Here is a 27,442-nt window from a genome sequence, read left to right on the forward strand (position 1 = left end):
GGTTCAAAATTACGAGGTCCGTCCCAAAATGGCCCTAATATTGCTTTAAAACGGGATGTTAATATAACTAAACTACTTATATATTTAATTTTAGAGTTTTTATTGGTCAGTCGTTGTTAAACAAATATTTAAAAACGTTTTTTTTTAATTAAAAGATATTCAAAATTCCTAATTGCTTCTTAGTTAGAGTTTCTATGTTAAAAGTTACTAGATCACGTCAGAAAGCGTACTATTTTTAATGACTAATTATTAAATCATTCAAAATCAATTACAAAAGATAAAATTTCAACTATGACATCATTGCGGAATGAGATTTATGTAATAGTGTAGCAATGGATGAAATGCTGCAAGCGTCACTAATGAAATATTAAAAAATTATAACGGTGAGCTATCGAGTAACATTTTTTATTTACCTTCTCAGGATTGGCATCATTACATTCTATACATCCAATGCATAAAAACTCGCACATTTTTTTTTTTCCTATTTATCTGGAAGTGACCATGAAATCTTTTTTTCTTCTTTTTAGTTGAGCAATGCCTCGCAGGGCCCAGGCAGCGGGGAGGGCTCGGAGCCGAAGCACAACTTCGTGGCCGTGACTCAGCTGGAAGACGAACAGGCTATCCGGTCCGTAGAGTACCATCCATCCGGTAAATTCTATGCAGTCGGATCAAACACGAAGGCGCTCAGGATATGCGCCTACCCGAACTGCAAGGAGATCAGGTAGGCATCTCTCTTGACATCAGACTGGACGCTTCGGAGATTTGAGATACGAGAATAAAGATAATGAATTTGTTATCTGTATTATTTTTTTGGTTCGTTAAAGGCAAGAGTTTAAATTAAATCCGGCATATTTGCCATCGACTTTTTTAACTACTTACAAGTAAAAGATGCTGCTTATGAAATATGATAAAATATTGTAACACCATTGGGTTATCTAACAAAGCAGTTCCGTTTGGATCTTTAAAATTAGTCTAAAAGTTTCCTAAATTTTGTTTCTTCATTTCTCATTTTAAAGTTTTTTTTTTCTTTTTTCCTTTTCGGCAATCAATTCAGCAATTCTGGTCGGAATATCTATATAGATATAACGCTAACGTACGTGACACAGAAATCGTTCTTATTACTTATTACGGAATGGCATCAATGAAATGTAAACATACTGATGTACGAAAGTTTGAGCAGACTGCTTTATTCAGCGTTTTTACAGCTGCACTTAATTTAACATTAAAAAAATTCTTCAGGTTTATTTTAAAATTTGATGATGCTTTTATTGTAATGAAACACCAAATACCCAAAATATTTATTTTATCATTAATTCCTAAATAGAATTTTCACTTGCGTTCATATTTCATAGTATAAAACACTTTTAATTTGTGCACTAATTAATTTGTTGCAGAATGATTCAGTTTAAGTCATATTTTAAGTCGTATAAAATAAAATTGAGATTTTTAAAAATGCATTTCATATAATCGTTTAATAGCCTAAAAGGTTATGCTGGTTGCCAAAAGCGGCTAATCAATTTAATGATACCAAACTGATTTGCCTCGTTATTTTTCTTTGATTCTCAAAATTTTCTAACGTTTCTTTATAAATTCTAATCATATACTTGCATACGGGTAAAGGCGTTTTTCCTTGCATGGAATAGTACTGTGCACATCAAAATTTTGAAATATATGCTTACTCCTTTGACGTGAGTGGTAGCACTAGTAAATCAAATAATTAAAGATATGCATAATATTTCCGTTCGATGTGCACCATTTGAAATTTTGTAAACAAGGCTGTATTTTTTTTCATATATAATAAAAAATTAAAAACAGTTTACTCAGAAAAAAGGAGAAAAAGTTTTAAAAATATTCATTTTAAGTGAAGGATATGGTCCGAAATTGGATAAAAATGTAACGATTTGGTAAGGAACACCCACGTGTTAATTTTATCTAGCCTAGTTCCCGGATGAAAAATTTTATGAAATTTTGTAGTTACTTACACGTAAATAGAATGTTTTGAGTTTTCTCTGGGGAGGTAGGTAATTCTAAAATATTAGAACTGCTATAATATGTTTTCTGTAATGCCAAAGTAAAAAACAAAAGTATAAAATAATAATAGAAGTTGTTTTCATTAACTTAAAGGCTGTTTTCGAGCTATCAAATTGCATGTTCAGAGAAACTGATTTTTGTTTTTGGACTTCTAAAATACACCTAGATTGCGTCGCATGTGTAAAACTACAATAAAATGACTAATTACAAAAAAAAAAAAAAAACTCAAATACGTTTTAGTCTATTTAATCAATCTTAGTAGGAGGTGGAACAAATTTAGCCTTTAAAAAGAGAAGGAATATATCTATAAACAATTCAAGTGCTCCAGAAAACTTTTGTGTAATTGGCATTTTCTGTGAAGCGAATTGTGACAAAAAAAAAAAAACGATTATAAATACAAACAAGGAAATGAAGTTAATTTCTAATGATACTTAACAAATGCAAACAAAGCAATTAGAGGAATTCCTTCACAACATTGAAAACATTATACAAAGTAAGAACTAAATAAAATGCACGAAGCTGTGTTTAGTAGCTACCATCTGATTACGTGTAATCCGTGAAGTAAAACAGTAAATAGTTGTTTTTTTAGTTGTTCGCTAAAGGAATTCTACATGCACCTTTAACTTTTAAGAAAATATGCACTTTTTAACTGTTCCATTTTTTTATAATCGGTGGTTAGTTTTTGCAATTCTTTAGCACAGAAGTACATCTTATGTTGTACTTATAATATATGTTACAGTCTACTTTACATACAGAAAGTGCGATAAGTCCTTCCCCGATCACAAAAATTTTCTGTGCAAAAGAATTACTATAAAAAAAATCTATGTTTACTTTTTCAAATTATTAGCCGCCTTTAGTGATCATCTTTTTCGCCGAGAATGTGGATTTAGGTTAATTTTAACTCAATCTCTCATACGTAATTTAATATTCGTAGATGCTTCGACAAAATAATTTTAAACCTCAAATTAAAAGAGCAATAAAAAAAGAAGCATTCAGCTTAGTTAGATATGCTTGAAAAATGCCGAAAAAATTATGAAAAGTACCAGTTTTTGAGATTTTATATCTCGATAAAAGCTCTCTATTGCGACATGCTCAGAAAAGGAAAGTGTGCTGGGGGAGCCAAATTGATATTGTGTATTAACAGCAGATGTTCTCAATCTCTGGTTAGGGTATTTTTACAAGCACGCTGGTGATCTGTCAGAGGCATGCAAAAATAATCTTACTAATGGCAGAAACCTAAAACAGAAAGGAATAAGATAATAAAAAGATTCTAGAATTTTGTTTCTCCTAGTTCAAATGAAAATATTGCAAACCCAAAGAACTTTTTCATAGAACACGAAAAAGAGAAGTTAAATTAATACCTAGCGATTGATTAATAATTGGTTATTGCTTTATCATCAATCATATTGCATAATTATTCATTTATTATCCAAATATTTGCAAAAGCTGCAGCTTTACTAGGTAGTATTATTTATATTTCCATGATTTTTTCTCGTTAAGAATGTTATTTAAAAAGAAAGTCGTAAATCATCTCCTTTTTTGTTACGATATTTTTATTTACTGTATGATCAAACGCAGCTATGAATAATTGATTATCACGAAGAATATTTCATAGTTTTTACTGTGAAAATTGTTGTAAATACAATTATAAGAATGAAATAGAATATAAAATTATAAATAAATCCTATTAATGCTCTTCAGTTAATTTATATCATTTGACTCATGAGCTAACGTAAGTTCTCAACGGTATTAATAAGAGCTTCTTTTTTTAGAGAGATGATTTGTGAGGTTACTCTAAAATAAGAAGGATTTATTAAGAGGGTCGGAAATGAAAAAAAAATTGCATCCATAGCAAAATCTAAACTTCCTTTGAAAAGAAATGATCGATTTGGTTTCATAGAACCTCAAAATGCATTTTTTTTTCCTTTCTCTCATAAATGTTTCGTTAAAATTTTTGAGAACCACTGCTGACGTTTGTGAATTTACTTGCTATCTATATGACCATAAAAAATGTTGAGAACAGGACTATGCAGTGTTAAATTAATTTTTATCTTACTGTTTTCAACATTATTATAAGCTAACGTTATGTAATCCTAGTAAGATTTTGTGTTCACTCTGTATTGTATTAGAAAGAATTAAACGTTCACGTCTATTATAAGCTAACGTCATATAATCCTTGTGAGACTTTGTGCTTTCTCTGTACTATATTAGAAAGAATTAAAATCGTGGAATGGTAATCGAATTAGGTCATGCTTGTCACCTTTCGATTTTTAGAGAAAAATGTTGCAATTCAAACTGAAGTGTTGTTTTAAAATTCGTTCAGCTAAAGCAAAAATTAAATATCCGCAAAAAGAAATCGAACTAACCAGCTGCACTTTCTAAATATTTCAGAGGCTTTTTTTTAAAAGTTTTTCTATAATAATTATCTGTGAATAAGAATTCAAAGGGTATACAAATTCATTAAAATGACTTCAACTGACTTAGCAACTGAATAACTTCAACTTAAAATGACCTATTCACTTAACTTTCGATTTATTTGTTGATTGAAAATGACTTATTCTAGAATTTGTAGACAGATTTTATTCTTCTTGTGTAACTACATCAAAAAAATTGTACAAGTTTTAAAAGAATGAAATTCTTTGTCTGAAGCAATGTTACTGAATTGAAATCTAATATCATAACGTATTATGAATGAAAACTTTAATAAATTTCACTTACTTCTATCCTAAATATTTAGTTTTTAAGTTGTTATTAATTCAAAGATTAGTTAGCTTAATTTTTATATTTTGAAAATTATTGATTAGAAAAACATTATACGAGACTAATTATCTAAAATATTAAAATAAAGAAGTAGATGCTACTGATTTTTTTAATAAATTTGCATTTTACTGATAACTCTGGTTTTGAATACAGATAAACTTTTAATATAAATGTGCTGCTTCTAATTCTTCAGTTTCTTGTCTTGTCTGAGTACTTGAGATTTACAGATGGCAGTTTCTTGGTGGAAAGTAGAGCTTCCGACCCTTTGTTCTATTTTAGATGTTAAGCCGTCTTTTAAATTCTCAAGCCTACGCCTACTCCTTTGGTTTTCAATAAATATCAGAATATTTTAAGTTTACATCTCTAAAATCGGTATGAATTCTTTTTGCTTTATTTCTGGTGGTTTTTTTTATGCACATGGTAACAAATAATAATACATTCAAGTCCTTGAAATATTTATACATTTTTCAGAAATGAGCTGTTAATAACATACAAAAAGCATCTATACTCAAATTAATTAATGCATCTATGGAACAGTGACGATTTCCGAACGTGTTCGAAATCTTGGTCGCTAATTTCAAGTTATTTTTTAAAACTTCCGACAGAGGAATATCAATTGTTACCAACATTTACCATGTCTTCCCTGTTGTTGTTTCTAATGGCTCTTGTCTAGACAAGCCCGCTGACTTTAAGAAGTCAATTGTGGTTTAAGCCAAGGGTACGTCTCTTGTTTTTACAGTAGCGCCGTCCAGAGCCAAGAGAACGACTTAGCTACACACACGTCAAGAATTAAAATCGTGGAAGGGTAATCGAATTAGGACATGCTTGTCACCTTTCGATTTTTAGAGAAAAATGTTGGAATTCAAACTGAAGTGTTTGTTGCTTACTGACGTGTTGTGAAGTGACGTGTTGACGTGAAGTGTTTGTTGCGGACTTCATTCGTACATTTCATTCACAGATCGATCACTCCTGATCCAGTACCCCAGTGGTATTTCTCTCGCCTTGGAGGACTTGGTGACCACGACAGATTTAACGCGCGTCAGCCACCACGCACGCGGGGAATCTTCGGCCGACGAGGTTCGAACTCGCAACCCAAGGAACGCGAATTCAGCTCCCTACCAACCAGTGAATTCACCTAATGAACTTATACATATAAAGTGCTAGAGGTCCCCAAACACATACAAAAAATATATATGTTGGGAACGGGATATGGCGAATATAGAGAGATCTTAATGCCGCCACTTCTCAATAACTGTTTCTTACATAGAATTACCGGAATATTATTCTCAGTTAATTTTTAATTCCAATGAATTAGTTCTGCAATTGTAGAAGGTCTGAGTCTTACCCCGTTCGCCTTAACCATTTCTTCACCAGATTTTCTGGATTATTGTTTTTTAATTATTTCATTATTCAAATTAACACATTCGTCAGTTGTAGAGGGAGTTGTACATTGTCAGTTATACCCGGCATTTTCTCTTTGGCTTAATTATATCATTTGTGGCATTCCGGGAAAAAGCATTCGGTGAGTGTAGAAGTATCCGGTATATTCTTTGTACACACAAACCACCAAAATTTCATCAATATTCTACAATTAATTCATAATTCAAAATAGTCTACTAGATAAGTGTAGAGGGACCAAAATGTTCTGTTTTCGTCTTCATCATAATTGATCAGAATTCTACCATTATAGCCATTCAGTTAATACTTAATAATTAAAATTCATGTGTTTAGTATCCCAAAGTCAGACTGACTTAATTTGAGTAAAAAACTTTGATGTTTTTTATTAAATGTTTGAGCAATCTTTATCAAAAAATATATATTTTTAGAACTCTAATAAATTTGTAAAATATTTCGTTCTGTAATGTTTCCGTCAAAATTCTTGAAATTTAATAAATTTCGTAATGTAGGAATGTGATTCATTTTTCGATGTAAAGAGAAATCAGATTATGTAATGCTTGCTCAGAAAACCGAAAATACAATTTTGTTCCTGGTTTCATAATGCTCCAAAAATAAAACAATTTATGCGTTCGGTAATGCTCTTATCGAATCTATGCTCGATAAAAACATTTCTACCCTCGAATTAAAAATAACTTTTACTTTCCTTTTTTTAACCTTTTATTTTCTTTCAGATGGTTGCTCAATAAATTGCCTTGACATTTCTTTCCTTTAGTTTCAGCTGGGATCGCTTACTTTTATTATTTTTAGATTTTTAGGAACTTGAATTTGCTGACAGATGTCAAATACTTTGCCGCAAGCAGAACACGATTCGGCTGACCTCAATAGTATCACCTGCCATAGAAATGCGATGCGATATATTTTGCGTTTCTCTTTTTTTCCGCAAATAATAAAATACTCGAAGATTCAACCTTTTTATATCTATTTACTCGGGTCAACTTAAAATGAGAAGCGATTTGATCATGATAACATATTCAAATATAGCAAGTTTGTTTTTCACAACATTTTTGAGATCCAAAACGCCTATAAAAATAAATGCATGCTAAGAAATTTTATATTCAATAGTACAATAAAAATAATTTTTCGATATCACGTTTTAACCTGGCAATGTTTAAGGTTGGCATACTATCTGTAATCCACATTCAGTAAGCTGAGTGGTAAAGAAAAATCGTTCAAAATTCTTCTTAGAGCAAACCGTCATATCTAAATCAATCAACTTTGGAAATAATTACTTCTTAAATAATAAAACTCTCAGAGAAAGGTTTTTTTAAAAATATTAATTAGATCTTCATTTAAAAATTAATTGCACCGTTTTTCTCAATAGTTTTGGAACACTTTTTGGAAAAATCTGTGTTTATGCCTCTTAAAATTTAAAAAATAAAATTGATATTTTTGTTATTTTTTAAAATAATTTGTTAAAAAATAAATTATTATTATTATTTTAATTTGAATAATTTTGAAAAATACTTTTCGATGTACACACACACACACACACACACACACACACACACACACACACACACACACATACACACACATATATATACATATATCGCTTTGCGAAATCAAATTAAACGCAGTACGTTGCAAAATACATGATTTGGGTTGCCATTTTCCATCAACTATTGCATAATAAGTAGTCAGAATTCTCGCTAAACACCGGAAGTTTAAGTTTAATATTTTGCAAAACTAGCTTTATTTCAAAAAGTTCATTCTAGAATGGTTTCGATATTCCAAAACTGTATCAATTTAGTGCTTTGATTTTACCAAAAATCTGTTAGTGTAATATAAAGTTCTTATAAATTAGAGTATTAAAAAGTTCTCGTAAAAAAGTATTATTTTGATAATTAATGAATTGTTTTCAATTTTTGAATTTTGAATTAATTCAAAATTGTTTCATAATCATTGAAATATACTTATTGTAATCAGCACAGTTTTTTCATAGAGTTGTAACCCTAATCTCGAGAAATTATCCTAGATTAGAAAAAATGAAATGATGTGTTATGATTGCGTCATTTTATTCCAAAAATAATCCGTTGTTAAGAGCTATTTTCCTACTTTCCATAACAGCCATTTACTGACTTTCGTAACTGAAAAATATTTTCCGTTAATTTTATTGAGAGTTTGTTGCCTGTCATTTAGAGGAAAAAATATTATTTTGTTTAAAACTCCATAAATCTGTAAAAATAACATTTTTGAAATTATGCATATTTGTTTGAGAATATAATAATTAAAAAATGGAAGTCAGAAGAAATTTGGTGAGTCATGCGAAAATTATAGGCGCATCAATTTTTGAATAAAATTCTCTAAAGAGAAGTCTGCCTTACCTTCAGCTCGAATGCGTGATTACAATAAATCAAAACCACAATAAAGTAGATGAATAAGATTTGACTTATAATTCATTACCAAAATTATACATACATATCATTTTTTATAAATCTGTCTTGAAATGTATGACGTAACATTTACTGAAAAACAAGTTCATTATCGTGTCATTGGTTTTTAGATACACTTTTATACATTCCAATACATGAATTAAACAAAGATAAGGTATTGCACTTGTCAAAAAAAAAAAAAAAAATCCCATTTCGAGATGCAGACAATTATTTAAGTTTTAAACCTCCATGAATTCGAAAAACATTTTTTTACAATCATGTCGATTGGTCTATTTGAGAACGTGACACAATGTGCGTTGACAATGAAATATGATATGTAGTCTTAACATCAACTTTTTTATATTTCTGTCAGTTTGTTTGAATCTGCATACATATCCGCCGATGTTTATGCAAAAATACGAAAACTGGGAAACACAAATAACTAGAAGGATGCAGTTAAACAATGCTTAATCATCTGAAGTTTGAATTTATAAAATTTTGAACCAAATCTGTTTAGGCGTTAATCATCCGTCCATTTCTATAGATTGATATAGATAGAGAGAGTTAATGCAGTAGTTCAAAGACGCGACGAATTAAATAAATAAAAGTCAGTATCTCCGCTTGTCAATAAAACTGTAGATATGTAGTAAATATTGGTTCAAGTTAGAATTGAAAGAAAGAAAGTCCAAAATACATTCTCGAATTATTTTCGAAGCACAAAGCATGCCATAATATGCTAATTTTTTAAGGAAATCGAGAAGTGGCGGATTTTGAAATTTTCTCCCCAGGTCAAAATACATTATGCCTTTTTATAAAATAAGAATAAACAACTTCAATTCACATTTCAAATACTTTTAACCAACATACTTATCATTTATTTTAGCTGAACTTTTTATTGAAATAAAAAGTTAAACTACCTGACCATTTATACTTCAGAAAATATTAATTTATATTTTATAATTCGTGTAATTTCTGTTTTCTGCAAATTTATTTTTTCGGCAACAAGGTTAGAATTTTTTAATCGTCCCTGTTTATGAGTCTCTGCTTAGAGTAAGCAGCCTTCGGCAACTACCTAATCGGAAACTTGCCGTTGTGGTCCAGGAAAGAATTCTTCTGCCTGTTTCTTTCTTTATTTTTTAATCTACTTCTTATCCCTTTATTTCTTAGGATAGCTTATAGTTAATTTTATGCATATTAATATTTTTAAGTATCTAGAAATTTAATTTTTAAGCAGATAAACTAAATTCACAAAAAAATAGCAATAATTTAAACAGAAAGCCTAGTTAATTAATACCATTTAAAACTAAAGATTTACGTATTTATTCAAGAAAACAAGACGGTTGCAGAAAATTGATAAATCATGCTTTAGAACGAACCATGCTTTTAAAGCAAACATGATTCATAAACGATACGATGCCAAATATCAAGCATTTTTTTCCCTTTAATTTGCATTTTTCTTATTTGTTATCTAGAGTCTGCTAATTGAAAAAAAAAATGTCTCTACATTCATGCACGGAGAGATTCTCGGCTTAAGTTACAACAGCTGCCATATCAAATTAAGTTATATTATCTTCCATCTGTCGCCGGAATCTATCATATATTTAATTGAATCAAAAATGACACCAACACAGTGTATACAAAAAAAAGTTTTTGCTATCAAATAGTATTAACAGCTGTAGTAGTTTGGTAGATGATATTTAATCTATTTATAACATTGTGTATCAATACATTTCGCAGACGATATTTAATCTGTTTACAAAATTATAGTTCAAATCAAAATGAACATTTTATTTTTCACCCTTATGCTGAATCTTCATTTATTCATAAATATACAAATATTAACACCGTACATGAAATTAAGGTATTTCACAAATAGTTTACGAAAAGCACTTGCCATGCACTCCGTATAAAATAAATGCATGTTTCTCAAACATTGGGAATGGTTTTAACTTAGGGCCAAGGAATTGAACTTAAGTTTTTTAATGGGCAGAACAGATGACTGGAATTCAAACAGTCTTATTTAAAATATCAATTCATTGGTGTCATCCTTTATAATACAATAATGATTATAAGCTGGTAAATTATCTGCAAACTATAATTAATATTCGTGATATGACATGCATAGGTTACAAAATCGTTCAAAACGCTCAACAAACCAAATTGCTAAAGATTAAATTACCACATTTGATATGAAGTTACTTCTTGGCTAATAGTTGGTTACTGAGGAAGTATTTTTAAAAATTCGTATTAGAATTTTTAATCAAAAATTAATCAAAAGCATATCTTTAATGATTTTGGAGTATATTCCGGCAATATACTTCGAATATATATATTATTATTTTTAAACTAAGAAAAAATTTAGCCTTTCAATGATAGTAATATTTATTTCGTAAATTTTATTCTGTAGTAATTTTTTAAATTTTGAAAATATAATTCGTAATAACTCTTTTTAAATTTGAATTATTATTCAAGCCAATATCATTATCTTATTAAATCTTTTCGAGGCAGTATTATTTTTACTTCAGTTAAGATTATGTTAAAATAAACTGGTTAAACTTTAAAACTTTAATCTTGATGGTCTTGTGATAAAATCAATGGTCTTTGGTCATTAGCTTCAAAGCCAAATTTTTATTTTTATTTTTATTCATATTATAATGTTTTTAGTTGGTATTTATACAGTTTAATGCTTGATGAAAAAACATAACGAGCAATGCGTAATGGTCAAGTCTAAAATATTATCACGCCATAATATTTCCGACTAGAAGCACGGAATTTAAAGCGACTTTTTTTTGGTTTAGTTCTTTATTTTAGTTTGGTATCATTGATTTTGAATACATGTCTCATGCTCAAATTGTATCGAGATTTATTTTTTGTTTTTCTCATTATATTCCTTTTAGACCAGACCAAGAGCCTCGCGAACCCACGGTTTTGTACAAGAAGCAAAAGCACCACAAAGGCTCTATTTACTGCATGGCATGGAATGCTACAGGAGACCTGCTGGCTACGGGTTCCAATGACAAAACAGTCAAGCTCATGAGGTTTAATTCCAACACGTGTCAGCTCGAAGGTGATTTTTTTTGTTGCTTTTGTCTTAAATTTCTTATAAAATGATAGTGATCATTAATTTGCGAATGATGTTTATTGCTGTTTACTTCATTCTTATACAAAATCACATTTGATTCCTATCCAATTTTAATAATGGATTTGGGTCATAATCCTGACTTCCAAAATCTCAATAAATCAATATATAACCCCAAAGCATTTATTGAAGTATGGTAAGGATATTTAATTAAGCACAAATTCATTAAATTTCATTTTAAATAAATATTATATACTAACAGATATGCCCATTAAGATGAGCTATTATTCTTTTAACAATATTTCATATATAATTGTCACAAATTAACTAAAGAAATGTATTGTAGAAAATCTCATGCATGTTAACAGACTACTTAAGAAATAAGAAAAAATATTATGTGTAGTACACTTTAAATGTAAATTTATAACATTAAAACTTTTTTTTTCTTTATAGCGGGATCTTCTCAATTCATTATGTTCACGAACACGCAAATCAAAAAATTATTACTAAAATCGGTTTGACATCAATAGTAATCCACTAACAAAAAAAATTGAATGTCAAATACAAAATAAAAATAATACTAAAAAAGTATTAACAATAACCTCCAAATGAAATGAAAATATTATGACTCAGAGGACCTCAAATTCATTAATCTTTGCTCAATCCGACATAAATAAAATAGGAAATTTACGGACTCATAATTAATTATTACTCATGCGCAGATCGTTGGTTCACCACCACCACACAGGCACGACAAGAAAGTCTGAGCTAACTGAACTTTATTTGCAGTTGACATTTATACAACAATAATAAATGGAAGTAATGATGAGAAACAAGATACATTATGAGTTGGCGAGTTGACCTTTAATAAAAATAGTGGTAGAAATGTTGTGCAACCACGCACGCTTAATTTTATGCCCACGCATTAAAAAAAACTGTTTCAGTCACTATATGCCGTAATTGAAGTTGGGATTGTGAGATATTTTGATTCTTCCGCAGCCTTCGCACAGAAGACACTATATAACAATTATATTTTTCTCAGACATATTTGTTTCCTGAATCATATTTTCAATTACAGAAAATTATTTTAAAAAGTATAATCTATATCTTTAATATATTGAAGGAATTTTCGGCTCTTTATTTCTCTAATTTTCATTTTTAACATCTTATTTAAAATGCTATTTTATAGGGACATTTGGAAGCTCTGCTTAAAACTATTTTTTAAATGAAGTATAATTAGTAATTGGAAATTACATTAAAACTTTTAGGCCGAAATACCTTCTTTCTTGATTTTTCTTCCAACATTTTTTCTTTAAATTTAAATTAATTGGTTTTTGAATTCAAGCATTCTGTTACAGTTGGATTTCAGGTAGTCGGGATATTTGAGCTTTTGTTGTAAATGTCTAAGTTGTCCATAATTCTTCTTTTCCAGAAACAATTTAAAGGTAGGAAAAGAAATAAAATTATTCACAATAAGCAGAAAAAGGAAGAATTGTGATTTTCTGATTATGTTTTGAGTATAATGCATTGCTTATAAAGTTTCAGCATTGAATCAGAAAATCATCCCATTGAAAAATTACATGTCGAAGTTTTTTTATGTGACTTAGATATGTAAGATCTTTTCATGCTGTCTGATATTCTCATGTTTACAGGATGTAAATGTTTGGATTATGAATTACTGATCAAATGTCAATTGCTCATAAGCAATTACTTTTGTCAATTGCTCACAAAACAAAGTTTGCCTAGAAAAATCTTTTAACTGTTCCCAAAGGTACTGTCAATAATTATCTGAACTCTTTAGCTATGCTCATCTTCTTCACAATGCAAGAAATTGTACATTTAAAATTAAACTTAGATTGAAATCTATTAATTTGTACATCTTCATAGTGCCAACGGATGCCAAGTCGTCCATGCCATTTCCTTTAGACACTAGCAATTTGATGCCTGTTGGCGATGTGAGGATTATCGACAAGTGGATTTCAACCAAATTTAATTTTTGAATCATGAATTACTGTCATTTTGCATGTACAATCAGCATTTCACAAAATATTTGAAAATCAAACTTATTCACAGACAAATTAGTAATAAGTTAGTTTTAATTTTCCTTTAGAAGAATGCTGTTCTCCCATATGCCATTAAAATTCGCTCTGTTTCTAAAACTTTTCTGTCATTCCTCGTCTTCAGATAACTACATCTCTTGTACTGTTGGCGAGTTTTCGCAATTGTTTTGATGGGTATAAAATCTATTGGCTTGGGCAGAGGAAGGATCTTCACACATTTTTATTTTTGTAATCTCATACTGTCTATATCTGCCTCTGTCATCTTCTGTTGCACCACCATGTGTAGTAACTGTATTTTTGCTAAAGCTGGAAAGTAAAAGATGATAAAACCATAGGTAGACTTATTTTCGCGATCATTTAATATAGATAAATGGCTTCACTTTTCTACTTCTCTCAGTCAAGCACACCTCTCGTTTCTGAGACATGCTTTGAAATTTCATCCTCCAGTAATCTAAACGTCAATTATTATTACAATCAAATGTTATTTAATATATGAATATTTTACATCAGATTGATAGCGTCACGCTGTCAGCTCATTTAAATCCCACACTTTTTGAAACGACCTATTTCTTATTTGCTTTTCAGACATCGCCCATCCCCTAACAATGCACGGCGGTACCGTAAGAGACATGTGCTTCATGGAGGATCTGAGCAATAGATCCAATCTACTCATCAGTGGTGGATCAGGTGACAACAAGATTTACATCACTGACTGCGAGACAGCCATGCCATTTCAGTCATTAACCGGACACACAGGTAACAAATGGTATTTCTTTCAGGTAGCATGTGTTCAAAAAAAGAATAATGCAGCAAAGATTTCTGGATGCTAAAAAAGAAGGAAAAATTCTCTTATTTCTTCAATTATTAGTGTTAGTGATACTAACACTTAACCCAGATTCACCTGTTGAAAGACCCAAGGACCACAAAAGAAAAGTACTAATTGATTTGGAATCGATGAAATGGAAGTATTTTTAAAAAACATTCCTAAGCTGGTGTGATATGAAATTTGAAAAAGGGGTATCCTTATCATCTTCTGATAAGGTTGAAAATAGTCTTTCCTAAAATAGACTTCATGTGTGCTCAAAACGGGACATTGATGTAATTTACCCTTTAAAAGGCCATTTTCTCTAGTCATAATTTATTAAAATATTTTTAGGATTGAGACTATTTTAAAAAACGTAATTCAATTAGCTTATTAGATAAATTTATTTTGATTAATTTATTAATTTCATTAATCAATAATGAATTAACAAATCAAGACATATTATTTTATGTCAGATAAGGAATTAAAGCATCTAAGTTTCTCTCTGATTGAAAAAATTGACCAAAGTTATGCCATCCTACATAACTTCATACAAAGATTAATGAATTTGGTAGAAATCATACTTCCCATGGATCTTGGACGGGTTAATATCGAAGTAACTAAACTTAATATGGAATAAATAATAAAAACAACATGTCAAAGTTTAAAAATGAAATAAAACAGAATTTATTCTGTTCAGTGAATTATTTATTTATTTAGTTTTATAATCTATGCGGTCAAATAATAATGGAAAGCTGCATCCAATTACCTTCTGTTAGAAATGATTTAAAGAGTTGGCCATCTTTCAATAATAAAATAACTCTTTCAAAAATATTTTTTAGTTTAAATTTTATGGCTGTATAAAATGTATCCTTAATTGCTTTTGAATATGAAATTGCTAATTAATCCTTGTTTTATAATAATTATTTAAAGGAAATGAAAATAAAGAAACATTTTTAGGTCAATTGAAGCTTTCTTAGAATGCATAACTGATGTTATATTTATCTTAAAATCAATACATTCTGTATATATCAATTAATTACAATCAATTATATAGTGTATTGACATACAGAAACGTGAATATCAATACAAACTCAATTAATGTCATTGTTTCCTTAGGCCAGATCTTGTCCCTGTATACTTGGGGCGGCGTAATGTTCGTGAGTAGTTCTCAGGATAAAACCATTCGATTCTGGGACATGAGAACACAGGGATGTGTTCATCAGATTTCTTCAAGACCTGTCGGAGGCACTGGGCCTGGTGAGTCTCTTAATCTTTTCTACATAAAATCACATATGACATTTCTGGCAATATTTAAGCTATGACGTTTTACAGAAGGGTTTTTGTTTGATTTGTCTTCTTTAAAATGGTTTGTTTTTAATATGACTAACATTTCAGTATGAACTCTTAGTTCCATCTCTAAATTGTTCAGACTACAATTACGTAAATGAGTAGATTTGGTGTTAAAAACGTAAAATGAAAGAATGGAAGAAAAAAATAAAATAAATTGCAGAATGATACATTTTAAAACCATATACGATCTATGATTAAATTAATTACTAACAAAAATACAGAATTATTTTTAATGATCAAAATCAGTTTCAGTTCTGTAAATAACATTTAAATTCGATGATTTTACGTATATTGACAAGTTAACTAATTATATAATCACCAGCGTTTGAACGAGTAATTTTTAAATCATTTATTTAATATAAAAGGTATTTTGAAATATTTCAATAAATTTTAATAGATAGTGGATAATAATAGTCTACAAGTGCAAAAGTCTGTCCTGTATGGAGTTTTGAGCGAAATTTTTACAAAGTGTGTCGCTTCACATGTAATTTGAACCTTATCAAGTATTATCTAGTTTTTAAAAAAATCGTTACAACATTAGATATTTTTTGTATTTCTCGTAATTTTTGTTTCCAACTATTGTGTCCTTTTAATGGTTTGAATTTAATTTAATTTTAAATTAATTTTCGGATGGTTGTTCGGTACTTCTGCAAATTCCTTACAAAAAAAAAAAAACTTAAAATAACAATCCAGTTTTGAATATAATTCTGAGGAATCTAAATTTATATATTGATTGAAATTACATTGTGTCGACTCTTTCATGATTTTTCATAATTTTTTGTTTGCGCTTATAAGGGAACGAGAAGCATTATTCAAAATTAGGTTTGTAGCAATTATATTATTAAATTTTTATATATACCGCCATTTCTTTTTATAAAAATATAAGTTTAATTCATATAAACTCGTTTCATATTCGAGTCAACTTAGGTGTCACCATAGCCTGGTAGTAAGGGAGTAATGGTAGCTTTGGGGCAAAAGGTTCCCAGGTTCGAAACACGGTACCAATAAAAAGCATCCGTGTAAGCGGGCCTGCTGCACGCTATATCCGTCGGAGCCAAATGTCTTTCTGTTGACGTGGTGCGAAACTTGGAAAGAGGGGTGCGCCGAGTAGGATATCATTCTCACCATCAATCTGGATTCAACATTACAATGTTCATCCTAAAATAGTCCTAGTTTTGCTTTCAAACGGAACATTAATATAACTAAACTAAATTAAATCTCATGCAGAAAGAGTAGAAAAAATAGAGAGAGGCCTTTTGTTATAAATTTTTCACAGAATTAAGCTTCAAATAAATCTTACCTAAATAATCCTTGCATGACTTTTGTGCCACGAACAAAAATTAGTCTTTCACTATCTTCATGGTTTCATCTTTTAGGGAGTGCAGCAGCTGCAATTTCGGTAGACCCTTCTGGAAGACTCTTGGTCGCCGGCCATGAAGATGCCACCTGCATGCTGTACGACATGAAAGGAAATCGCATTCTGCAGACCTTCAAACCCCACACTGCGGACATCAGGACTTGCCGACTCTCGCCCAAAGCCTTCTATTTACTCACAGGATCCTACGACTGCAAACTCATGTTGACTGACTTGCAAGGTAAGTGCAATTTTTTTTTATGTAATAAATATTTCCTGTAGTAACCGAGTTGTCTGTGACAACTTAAAAACGCTTTGAGTAGACTTATGAAATTTAATATATGGTCTTTACACCAAATTTTTTATCACAGTTTGAAAAAAATCCATACCATCAAAGTCTGTTTGTCCGTCTGTCCGAATATAAGTTAACATTATAACTACAAAACGAAGGCTGCTACTTGGATAAAATTTGATACACATCTGAAGTTTAGACAGACACCTGTGAAATTTGGAGCCAAATTTTGAAGGACACACTATTCTTTTAAAAACATTTAAACGCAGTAACTCTAAAATGTAAAGACAAATATATCAAGTTTGATATATGATTTTAAGACTACTAATATAGATATGTATCAAAGTTTAACTTCAGTCAGTTAGAAATAATACATCTAAAACACAAATTTGATTTTCGATTACCTAATGCTAAATACCAGGGATTAATTGTCTACAAAATACCAGGGATCATTCGATAGTTTCTAAAAATGCTAAATTTACTCCAAAAATCAACATTTTGTAACTATTGTTCGTCGTAACTACTGTTCGTCGTAACTACTGTTCGTAACTATTGTTGCAAAGTATCGATTGCCCAAGGTTCACAATTTTATGTCAATAGTGGTAGATAACACTTTTATTAAAGGATTTCAAGGAAGTGTGCTCCCGCTTGTTTTTCATATAACTGGTAAATAAAAATAAATGCCATATACTTTATACGCAAATGAACAAAGTCTTTATTTAAAACAATATCGTTTATTCTGTTTGAGGAGATGGACAATGCTTGTATGGATAATTTGATAAATGTGTACTTTTTTTTTCGAAATTCCACAGCTTTGTCAATTTAAAAAGTGCTTCCTTATTGAAAATAATCTTTCCAATATGAAGCATTCATATACTATAAATACTTACTACTTGTTAAATATAAACTGTATTGAAAAATTACTTTTATTTAAAAAAAATTGGTTCAATAGAATTTCTTTTTGTTTCATACTAAAAATTACCTATACAACTGCAAAATTATGAGACAAAATATATAAGATTTTTTTTCTTTTGTTACAGGTGATCTTACTCAACAGCTGGCAACAGTCCGAGTCGCAGAACATGCCGATAAAGTTATTCAAGGCAGATGGCATCCGAAGGAATTCACATTCATTTCCACCAGTGCAGACAAAACAGCTACTCTGTGGGCCTTGCCTCAAACATAAAAACACTGAAACTTCCACTGACACAAACAAACAAGCATTAACTCATACTTTCACTTACCCCTCATCAGTAGAATATCATGAATTTCTGACAGCTACATTTTTGTTAAAGTATATGTTCTGTATTTTTGATAGTATGAAAATATATTGTGTAATTCCTGACAAACTGTACATTAATCTACGAGAAGTGTGTCACATCACTTTTCTATCCAGCAAATTAACCAGAATTTTGTATGGAATATTTTGCAAGAATATAGAGTGAACTACTGTATATAAATGTTATTGCTTCCTACTGAATACAGAAAACTTGTGATATGTATTATTAATTCTCACAATCGTTTGTTTCTTTAATGTACTGAAATTTTTGTTTTCTAAATAAAATCATCCTAATTTAACTGGACTACTGACGAGTTTTTGTTTTTGTGCGCTAAAATCATTCAAATCAAATGAAATGTGTAATCAGTTTCCTTCAAAATGCTTGGTCAAGTGAACAGTTTCAGATTTTCAGTAAACTATTCAGGAACGATAATAAACAATTGGAATATTTATGACACAAGTATGTCCCTTGATTTTCTTAAACATCATCAATATTGCATAAATTATGCCTATTTATACTATCGCCCAAAATTGTTAAAAATTCTAAATAAAATTTTCTGTTTTGCTGAATCAAGCTTTCATATTTGGTGGATCAGAGAATTGATTATTTTTGGGAAAATAGTATTAATTTGTTTATATTTACAAGATATTTTTAATAAACTCAGTGCAACAACTTTTATGAAGATTTAAAGCAAAAGTTATAAAAACGAAAAATAAAACTTGTAAAAAAAATAGACACAGACAAAATTTTTCTTCATGTTAGTTAATGTTTAGGGCATCTGCCTATAGATCCACACATTTCTTTTAGATTCTGGATTATATATTGCCTCGGCGTCCTGACCTAGGGGTAGCGTACTTCCCAATGATCTAAACGTTCCAAGTTCGATTCCTAGTTCGGGCATGGTTGTTCTCTCAGTGAAGTGCGTGAATGAGCCCCCCTGTAGACAGCAGTCAACATGAAGCAACTGGAGTGCTTGTTCTGCAATCAACATTCTAAAAAGAGAATTACGCCTCGTGTAAGCGCATCTTCTTTTATAGTCTTCCGGTATCACATGGAATTTTTCTAGATCTAGATCTCGGTTTCTAATAAAGATAGCACCATTTCTCACACTTTTCAAAATCTTTAATTTTGTCGTTAAATTCATCACCAATTGTCGCCAGCTCAGGTATCATTGACCTGACATCCATTAAAAATATATGTAAAACTCTCTTTTTAACAATGAGACTAATGTTTCAAGAAACCAGTATTAAAGATTTTTCATGGTACATTTCATGGTTTAATGGATTTTCAATTTTGCGGAAGCACTTTTTCCCAATTAGATTGTTAAGATGTGACTTTTTCGATTTTTTTAAATTGTGCGTTTTTTCTATTTGCGAATTTTCTTTAGTGAGTTCCACAGATTTTTCGATTTAAATAAATTCTAAACTGATTTTATCATGCTAAAGCACACCTTAACTCCTTCTGTTCAGTCTACTAGTGAAATTTGATTACTTTCAAACACACTTGCAACATGGAATGTATCTTCATCCTGCTGAAATATAAATACTCCATTACTTTGAAGAGATGGCGACATTTAAAGGAGATTCAAATGTCTGGAGCATCATAACATGATGACAACATTCTTAAATACAAATCGAACTACTAAAACAATAAAATATTATTATAAAGTATACTTTAAAAAAATTTCTGTCAGAGAAAAAAATGCCCGTAAATAAAAATTATTTTGATAAAATCCCTTTTTTTTTTAATTTTTATGCGTCTTAAAAATTATTTTTTTAAATAATAATATGATCCAAAGTCAATGAGGTAAAACCTTAAACGTTTAATATTTTATTAAAAATGTTATTAAAAATTTTGAGAAATACTTTTTCTGTGCGCACCTGAGAAATAATTATGATCCAAATTTAGTAGGTTTATATACAAATGGTCTGACTTGTATAGCGTTTGAACGGATCTTTTATCATGTATGTCATATGATGCAATTTATTGGTAATCTGCCATACAATAAGCATTATCATGTCAATATTGGATATGGGCGGATTCAATTTAAGTTGTAATTGATCACTTATACATTCTTGAATATTTATGTTTCTTTGGCCACGCAAATTTCTCCCAAACGTGAACTCTTTATGAATGAGCCGACTTTCCTTGCCATTAAATGATAATAATCTAACCGACCGAAACTGTTCGACCGGTCATTAAAAATTTAAACAACCATAGATTTTTATAAGTTGCATTAAATTTTTTTGATAGATACTATGCAATCAGAATACACACCTTTTTCAATTGTTTTCCTAAAGTATTTTTGCCTATCACTATTAGTCAGGAAAATATTGGTCGGTCGTATCACACCAAATATTTCTGTCCCATTTCTTATTTGTAATTTTTATGTTATTTCAACGCTATTTCATATTTTTCGTCTTTGTGCAAAAAGTAAAAAATGAGGGTTTTTTTTTTTTTTTTTTTTTTTTTTTTGTGAAATTCTTTAACTTTAATGCATTTTTTGCTGTCTGCACATAATAACCTCCCACTGAATTTCATTTAAAATATTTCATTTAATTTTCGGGTAATTTCTTAAATTGTGAATGTTTATAGTCTGTTATATTATCTATAAATTGTGAAAGAAATGCACGAGGGGAAAAAATCTTTCAAAATGGTCTTTCAGAACAAATCGTTAGAGAGTACCGGTTTACGATTGAAAATATTTCTTGGATAGTAGGTACTTAAAAAAAAAAAGTTTTTCTACATAAATGAATTTTTAAAAAATAATAACGTTTCCCATCTTAATTTTTAGCAAAATATATTATTTCAGTAAATTCATTTTTACATGGATTTAAAGCTAAAAGTAAAAAAAAAAAAAAAAAAAAAAAAACTTTGATATTAATTTTATTATTATTGTTTTTTTTCTTCTAATTTTAACGAACTTTTTAAAAAAATTCAGCATACTTTTTATTTATTTAATAGTTGCGTTTAACTAGTGTTGCGTTGATGTTAAAACAATTGTTTTGGCCTCAGCATTGCTGTTAATTACTTAAGAGTACATTTTAAAATAAGCTAAGGCCAGACGAATCAAACCTAAAATATCAACATGCTGCATTGTTTCGAAACATTTTTATTTTTAAAAAAATTTAATGATTTAGCCACAATTTACTTGTTGTGTATTATTTCCTATCAGCACTCAACTGGTTTTGTAATGACATACTATTAATGATCTTTATTTTTTAAAATTATTTCCATCGTTTAAGTATTCATGATTTTTTTCAATAATTTCTTCGTAATTCTTAAACCATTGCCGCTTTATTTCACTATTTAACATTATTCTCTAAGCACCCAACACACGTTTTTTTTTTTGTAACTTCTAAAATTTTTAAATTTTTTAGGTCCATTAATTTTAATATATAAGCAAAATAAGGCACCCCAAGTAGGTACTTATAAACATCATCCTTTCATTTCTTTACATGACATAAACAAATGAATCCTAAAGATCCAATGCAACTCCTTTATTGCATGGGAACATATTTCAAAAATTATAGTATATGTGATAGACACACAAAATTGTAACTAATTAGGGTCAGAAATAAGAATTATTTAAAAAAAATTTTGGCTAGTGCGACGAAAGTTTCTGTGATATTTATTCAGGGCCATATTATCAAATAGGCAAAGTAAGTACTGTCTAGTAGCCCCAAAATTTTGATATATTCTTTTATGATACTTTTGAATATAATACTTTATGGTTTCATTTAATTTACGAGGACTTTGCACTCGAATTGATTGAAATTATGTCGATTAAATGTCAAAACATTATTCAAATACTTTTCATTAATTATCTTTTAAAGTTTTACATAATGTTGTTTAAAAATTGTATATATTATTATATCTTTAAAAAAATAGCTCATCATAAAATTAAATAGCATTTAATTTTTGGATTATTTTGGTTAAATCTTTCAAATTTGACTTTTGGATTTTTTTATATGAGAAATATTGACACAAACTCTCCTGGAAGGCCTCCAAAATCAAATATCTTGTCAGATTATCAGAATTTGCTACTTAACTATTCTTGTACAAATAACTGAAATCAATAAAAAATATCTGATGTCAAAAATTAGAGATTGAAAGAGCCCTCCCCTCCTCCTAACTTCCATTGCAGGCCCTGCATTTGAAGTATCACGTTATTTGGACTGGGAAATTAATACAAGGGGAAAAAAGATAGAATAATTTATGTATTAGCACTATGTTAAAACTATTTAATTTAAATAGGTTTAACTACTTAAATATTTAAATTGTATTAAGACTAATTGTTTCAGGCATTTACACCATAGTTACAACAGTGAACACAAAATCTCAATGTCAAATAAATTAGTTACCTATCAAACTAGACTAATTACCTATCAAAGCTCTATGTCAAATAAAAATTTTGATGTTTATTAAAATAAATAGTAGTCACAGAAAAAAGAATGCCTTCCAATGAGATGTTTAAAGATATTTAATTTTAGAAAAAAAATACCTTGCACTGACGGAGAAAACTCAAGTAACTAATTAAAATTAATAATAAAACAGGTATCAAAACCTTTGGCAATTGATGTCCTCTTCTGTATACGTCAAGACAATTTCTTTAAATGTCAAAACAAAATTTATAGAAAATTCCCAACTGTTTGAAACATTATAGCATGCTAATATTTTGAGGCTAATTCATCTATCTTTATTTTATTTTTAAAATTTACTCTTAATTATATAGCAACTTTAGCTTGCACACAAAATAAATCTTTGTGACTGTAACTGTAACTTTGAAACCTGAATTGGTGCTTCTCCCATCATTCTAGAATGTAAAAATGCCTGCATCCAGGGATTCATTTCGTTTCTAAGAACGGTAACGGTCGTCAAGAACTCATAATGAAACAGCAGATACAGGATGCACTTACATAAAAAAAACATTGTAGAATTCTGCAAAAGTAAAGTTGATATCCTTCAAAGCAATTTTTTTTAAAGTGGTATAAAAATTATTTCCTAGTTATAATGATTCTGTAATCATAAAGAGAAAACATTAAGTTTTTTTTATTTATTTTAAATAAAAAAGAAAATTAAAATGTGAAGAAATATTTTGTTTCAGTAACATCTATTACCCAACTGTATTCTAAATTTGCTAACTGGGGCTACATCTGCAATTAAAGTGGTTTAGACGATTATTTCATCATGCACGTCTCATCTCAATTTAATGCATAAACATTATCATGTTAATATTTTTAAATATGCTATCGCAATACTTTTTCTTGTTTTGATTTATTTATTCTTATAGAAGTTGCGATAGCATTAAATACGTTTTTCCGTGTTCCTATTATCATTACTGTACAATTAAAAGTAAATTTTGAAAATAAAATAAACTCGAGTCAAGCTTGTAGCATTATCATGCTTCAATATTTTGGAGTAGAAGTTTGATTCTCCATTTTTATTTTCTAGCATAGAGAAAGTATAGTAATCATTAAAAAAATTCGAACTAGAGATTTTTACGAATCTCCAAATTATTTTCCTCCGTAAGTTCGAAAAACATATTTTTGGAAAATGTCCGTCTACCTGTCTGTGACAAAGATAATTCAAAAGAACTTTGGGCTAGACTGCTGAAATCTGGTATACAATCTTTACGAAATTTTGCAAATTTCTATCAAATTTTGAGTAATATCTGTTCAACGAAAGTCCGTCTGTACGAATATAATTTAACACGATAATTACAAAACGAAGAGCACTAGATGGATAAAATTCGGAATACAAATTTAACATCTATAGTGTAGATACCTGACAAATTTTGAACCAAATTCAACTACGGGCTGACTGTCTGTCAGTCTGTACACTGGTTAATTAATAATAGTTTTGATTTTTTTATCTAATTTTTTGAATCATACTTAATAATTTAACCTTATTTATTTCATAAACACTCTTACTATTTTGAGTATCGAAAAATCTGTAATTTATATTTTATTAGCCATAAAAGCGCACCGATTGGGACTTTTAAAAAAACGGGCGTTATTCAAAAGACTTCAGTAATCGAAAAATTTGCAAATAACACTTACTAATTTTTTTTTTTTTTTTTTTTTTTTTTTTTGGAGATACATTTTGAAAAAGATATTGGGTAGTGATAAAGATCAAACTGGTTCCATAGAATTGTTCTGTTAGTTTAATATTTGAAAGACTGCAAGAGAGATTACAGTCAACGTCATTTCCTGATTATAGGAATGCCAGTAGATGTTGCCATTAAATCCGAATTTATTCATATATTTTTTCAGTGAATCTACAGTAATAATCATCCGGGTCATGAGGCTTGTTGTTATTAAGCCATCTCTTTTTTCTTTTTTTTTTATCCCCGGAAGATATCCCTGGATAAAAGTAAGAATTCCTTTACAGTTCATTTATTCTTTTTATTTTGTTCAATTTGGTGCACAGTTTGAAGATTAACGTTTCAATAAGATGTGATAATATCTTTAATGACAATTCATACAAAAATACAAAATTGTTCCATTTCCGTGACCGTTTTTGTTGATGAATTTGCTTTCGCGTTTCAAAAATATATTTGACTGTTTTGGAGTCCAAGCCAAAACTATCCTATAGTGAAACAAAGAAAACAAAGAAATTGCTTATCAGCAGCAACATTTTCCCCCCCTGGAATTGAGAAGTTATTAATGGTTTGACATATCGCTAAAGTTTTAGCCGTTAAGGGGGAATTAATAGGATAAATTCGATAAGCGAAGAATTGTAATAATAAGTCGCTTAATTAGAGAGAGTTAAAAAGAGGTCTTAATATTATCTACAATTAAAGCAGAATGACAGCAATTACAAAATTTAGATATTCCTCTAGTAAATAATTTTTACGGAATAAAATGCGATGTGAGAAGAATTAGAAATATCAACGCATATTTTCAAAATATTACTGCCCAATTTTATTTATTTATTTATTTTTTTGCGAAAATAATTTCCACTCGGAGAAGATTTTATGATCTTCATTTACATCGCATCATATGTATTTACGAATTTCGATATTCAAATTTTATGTGTCTGAAAAAATATTCAAAATTCAGTATTCGGATTTTGAATCTATAAACACATTTATCAATCAAAATAAAATTCTATTTCATAAACACAAGCAGGTATGTACATTTTCGGTAATATTAAAATATGTGAGTAAATTAACCGAAATTACAAAAGAAATCGCACAATTTTAAAAGAGTATTTAAAGATGTATATTCGTATATTGTTGTAACATCATTATTAATAAAATATTATAAATAAAATTTCTCTAATTACCAAAATGCAAGAGCATCAGGTTCTTTTAATTCGTAAAATTGATATGGAAATACAAAATGTGTGATTAAATAATGCATACAGTTGTAAGAAAAGAATTTTAATGAAACTAATATTTACGAAAAAAAAAAAAAAAAAGAGTTCTGAAAGAATTTTCTAAAATTATCGTTTTTTTCACAAGAAATTGTTAAGTTGAGAAGTTTAAATTAAATCGTATACACGACATATATTAAAAGTTATTAAAAATATTAGCAAAAGTGAAAAGTCAGAAGGAATAAAAAAATCACTTGGCAAACATTGGAAAAAGCACGCTAGTTACAGATGTAATTAAACATAAATTAACATTGTTAAATTTATATGACTGAAAAGCTAGTTTTTCGAACTTTAAAATGACGCCGTAAATAAATAAATTCTGCAGAAATTATAATGGGAAAAAGGAAAATCCTTTAACACTAAATTTCACCTTTATTTAAGAGAAACATAGAAACTTTTTAATAAGGAGGTAATCCTTCCAGCTGCTAAAAAATGAGTGTTCCATATCTCTTTCGAATCCATCAAAGAATTTGGAATGTATAATACAAATAAATGGACAAACAATTTTGCATATGTATAGATTATTCGTTCAATATTTTCCTAAAACTTGAAGGGGAAAAAATTACCTAAGGTTAATTGCTAATTAAAAGTTTAAGCGGATAAAAAGTGAAAACTTTTAACGAATTTCTTGATTTTTGAAAGGAAAAGTAAGCATAATGTAAAAAATGAAGAAAAATACCTTTGAAAAAATTGCATAATTTATTAAAATAAATGCCCAATTTAGCAGTATTTCAATGCGAATTTAAAAACAATATTTAGAATTTTTTATTAATTATTTTTAAAGAATATGATTCTTACAAGATCGAAGTTTTTTTTTCTAATTTCGTTTTAATTTTTTTTAATAATGAAAATAGCTGTGTTAATGTAATTTAAAAAATTAAACTATGAATCGCAAATTTTTAATATATATTTACAAATAAATAATTTTTTCTTATTTATTACTGAAGCTGAACACCGGAAGAACCGAAAGATATCTCACAGAAATTTCGAGCAGTTATGATATTGAAAGTTTTTTAAATCAATATATCTTAATAAAACATTTACTTCTAACTTAAGAAAATTATTCACTATATAAGAATATTCCATAATAAAATAGATATATTAAAGCATATATTCTGACCGTAAATAAAAACAACGAGAAATTGATGAAATTAAAAAGACAAATCGAACGTGGCCGAGGGAAAAAAGATGCGCATGAACATGTGAAGACTGACATTGAGG

At 29.1% G+C, this 27,442-nt stretch overlaps 1 protein-coding gene across 5 annotated transcripts in view; it reads left to right on the forward strand.

Moving 5' to 3' along the window:
- Positions 1-19,144, forward strand: part of LOC129988976 (WD repeat-containing protein 47-like) — a 102,531-nt gene extending 83,387 nt beyond the window's left edge. For all 5 annotated transcript variants that reach the window (XM_056097273.1, XM_056097274.1, XM_056097275.1 and 2 more), the window contains exons 2-7: positions 528-721; positions 11,519-11,688; positions 14,346-14,516; positions 15,682-15,822; positions 17,292-17,510; positions 18,602-19,144. In XM_056097273.1, the coding sequence (XP_055953248.1) occupies positions 528-721; positions 11,519-11,688; positions 14,346-14,516; positions 15,682-15,822; positions 17,292-17,510; positions 18,602-18,747 (1,041 nt within the window). In that variant the 3' untranslated portion in view covers positions 18,748-19,144. The remainder of the gene's footprint in view (positions 1-527; positions 722-11,518; positions 11,689-14,345; positions 14,517-15,681; positions 15,823-17,291; positions 17,511-18,601) is intronic.
- The last annotated feature ends 8,298 nt before the right edge of the window (positions 19,145-27,442 follow it).

The sequence above is a fragment of the Argiope bruennichi genome, chromosome 10 (assembly GCF_947563725.1).
Source record: "Argiope bruennichi chromosome 10, qqArgBrue1.1, whole genome shotgun sequence".
NCBI classification, from domain to species: Eukaryota; Metazoa; Arthropoda; class Arachnida; order Araneae; family Araneidae; genus Argiope; species Argiope bruennichi.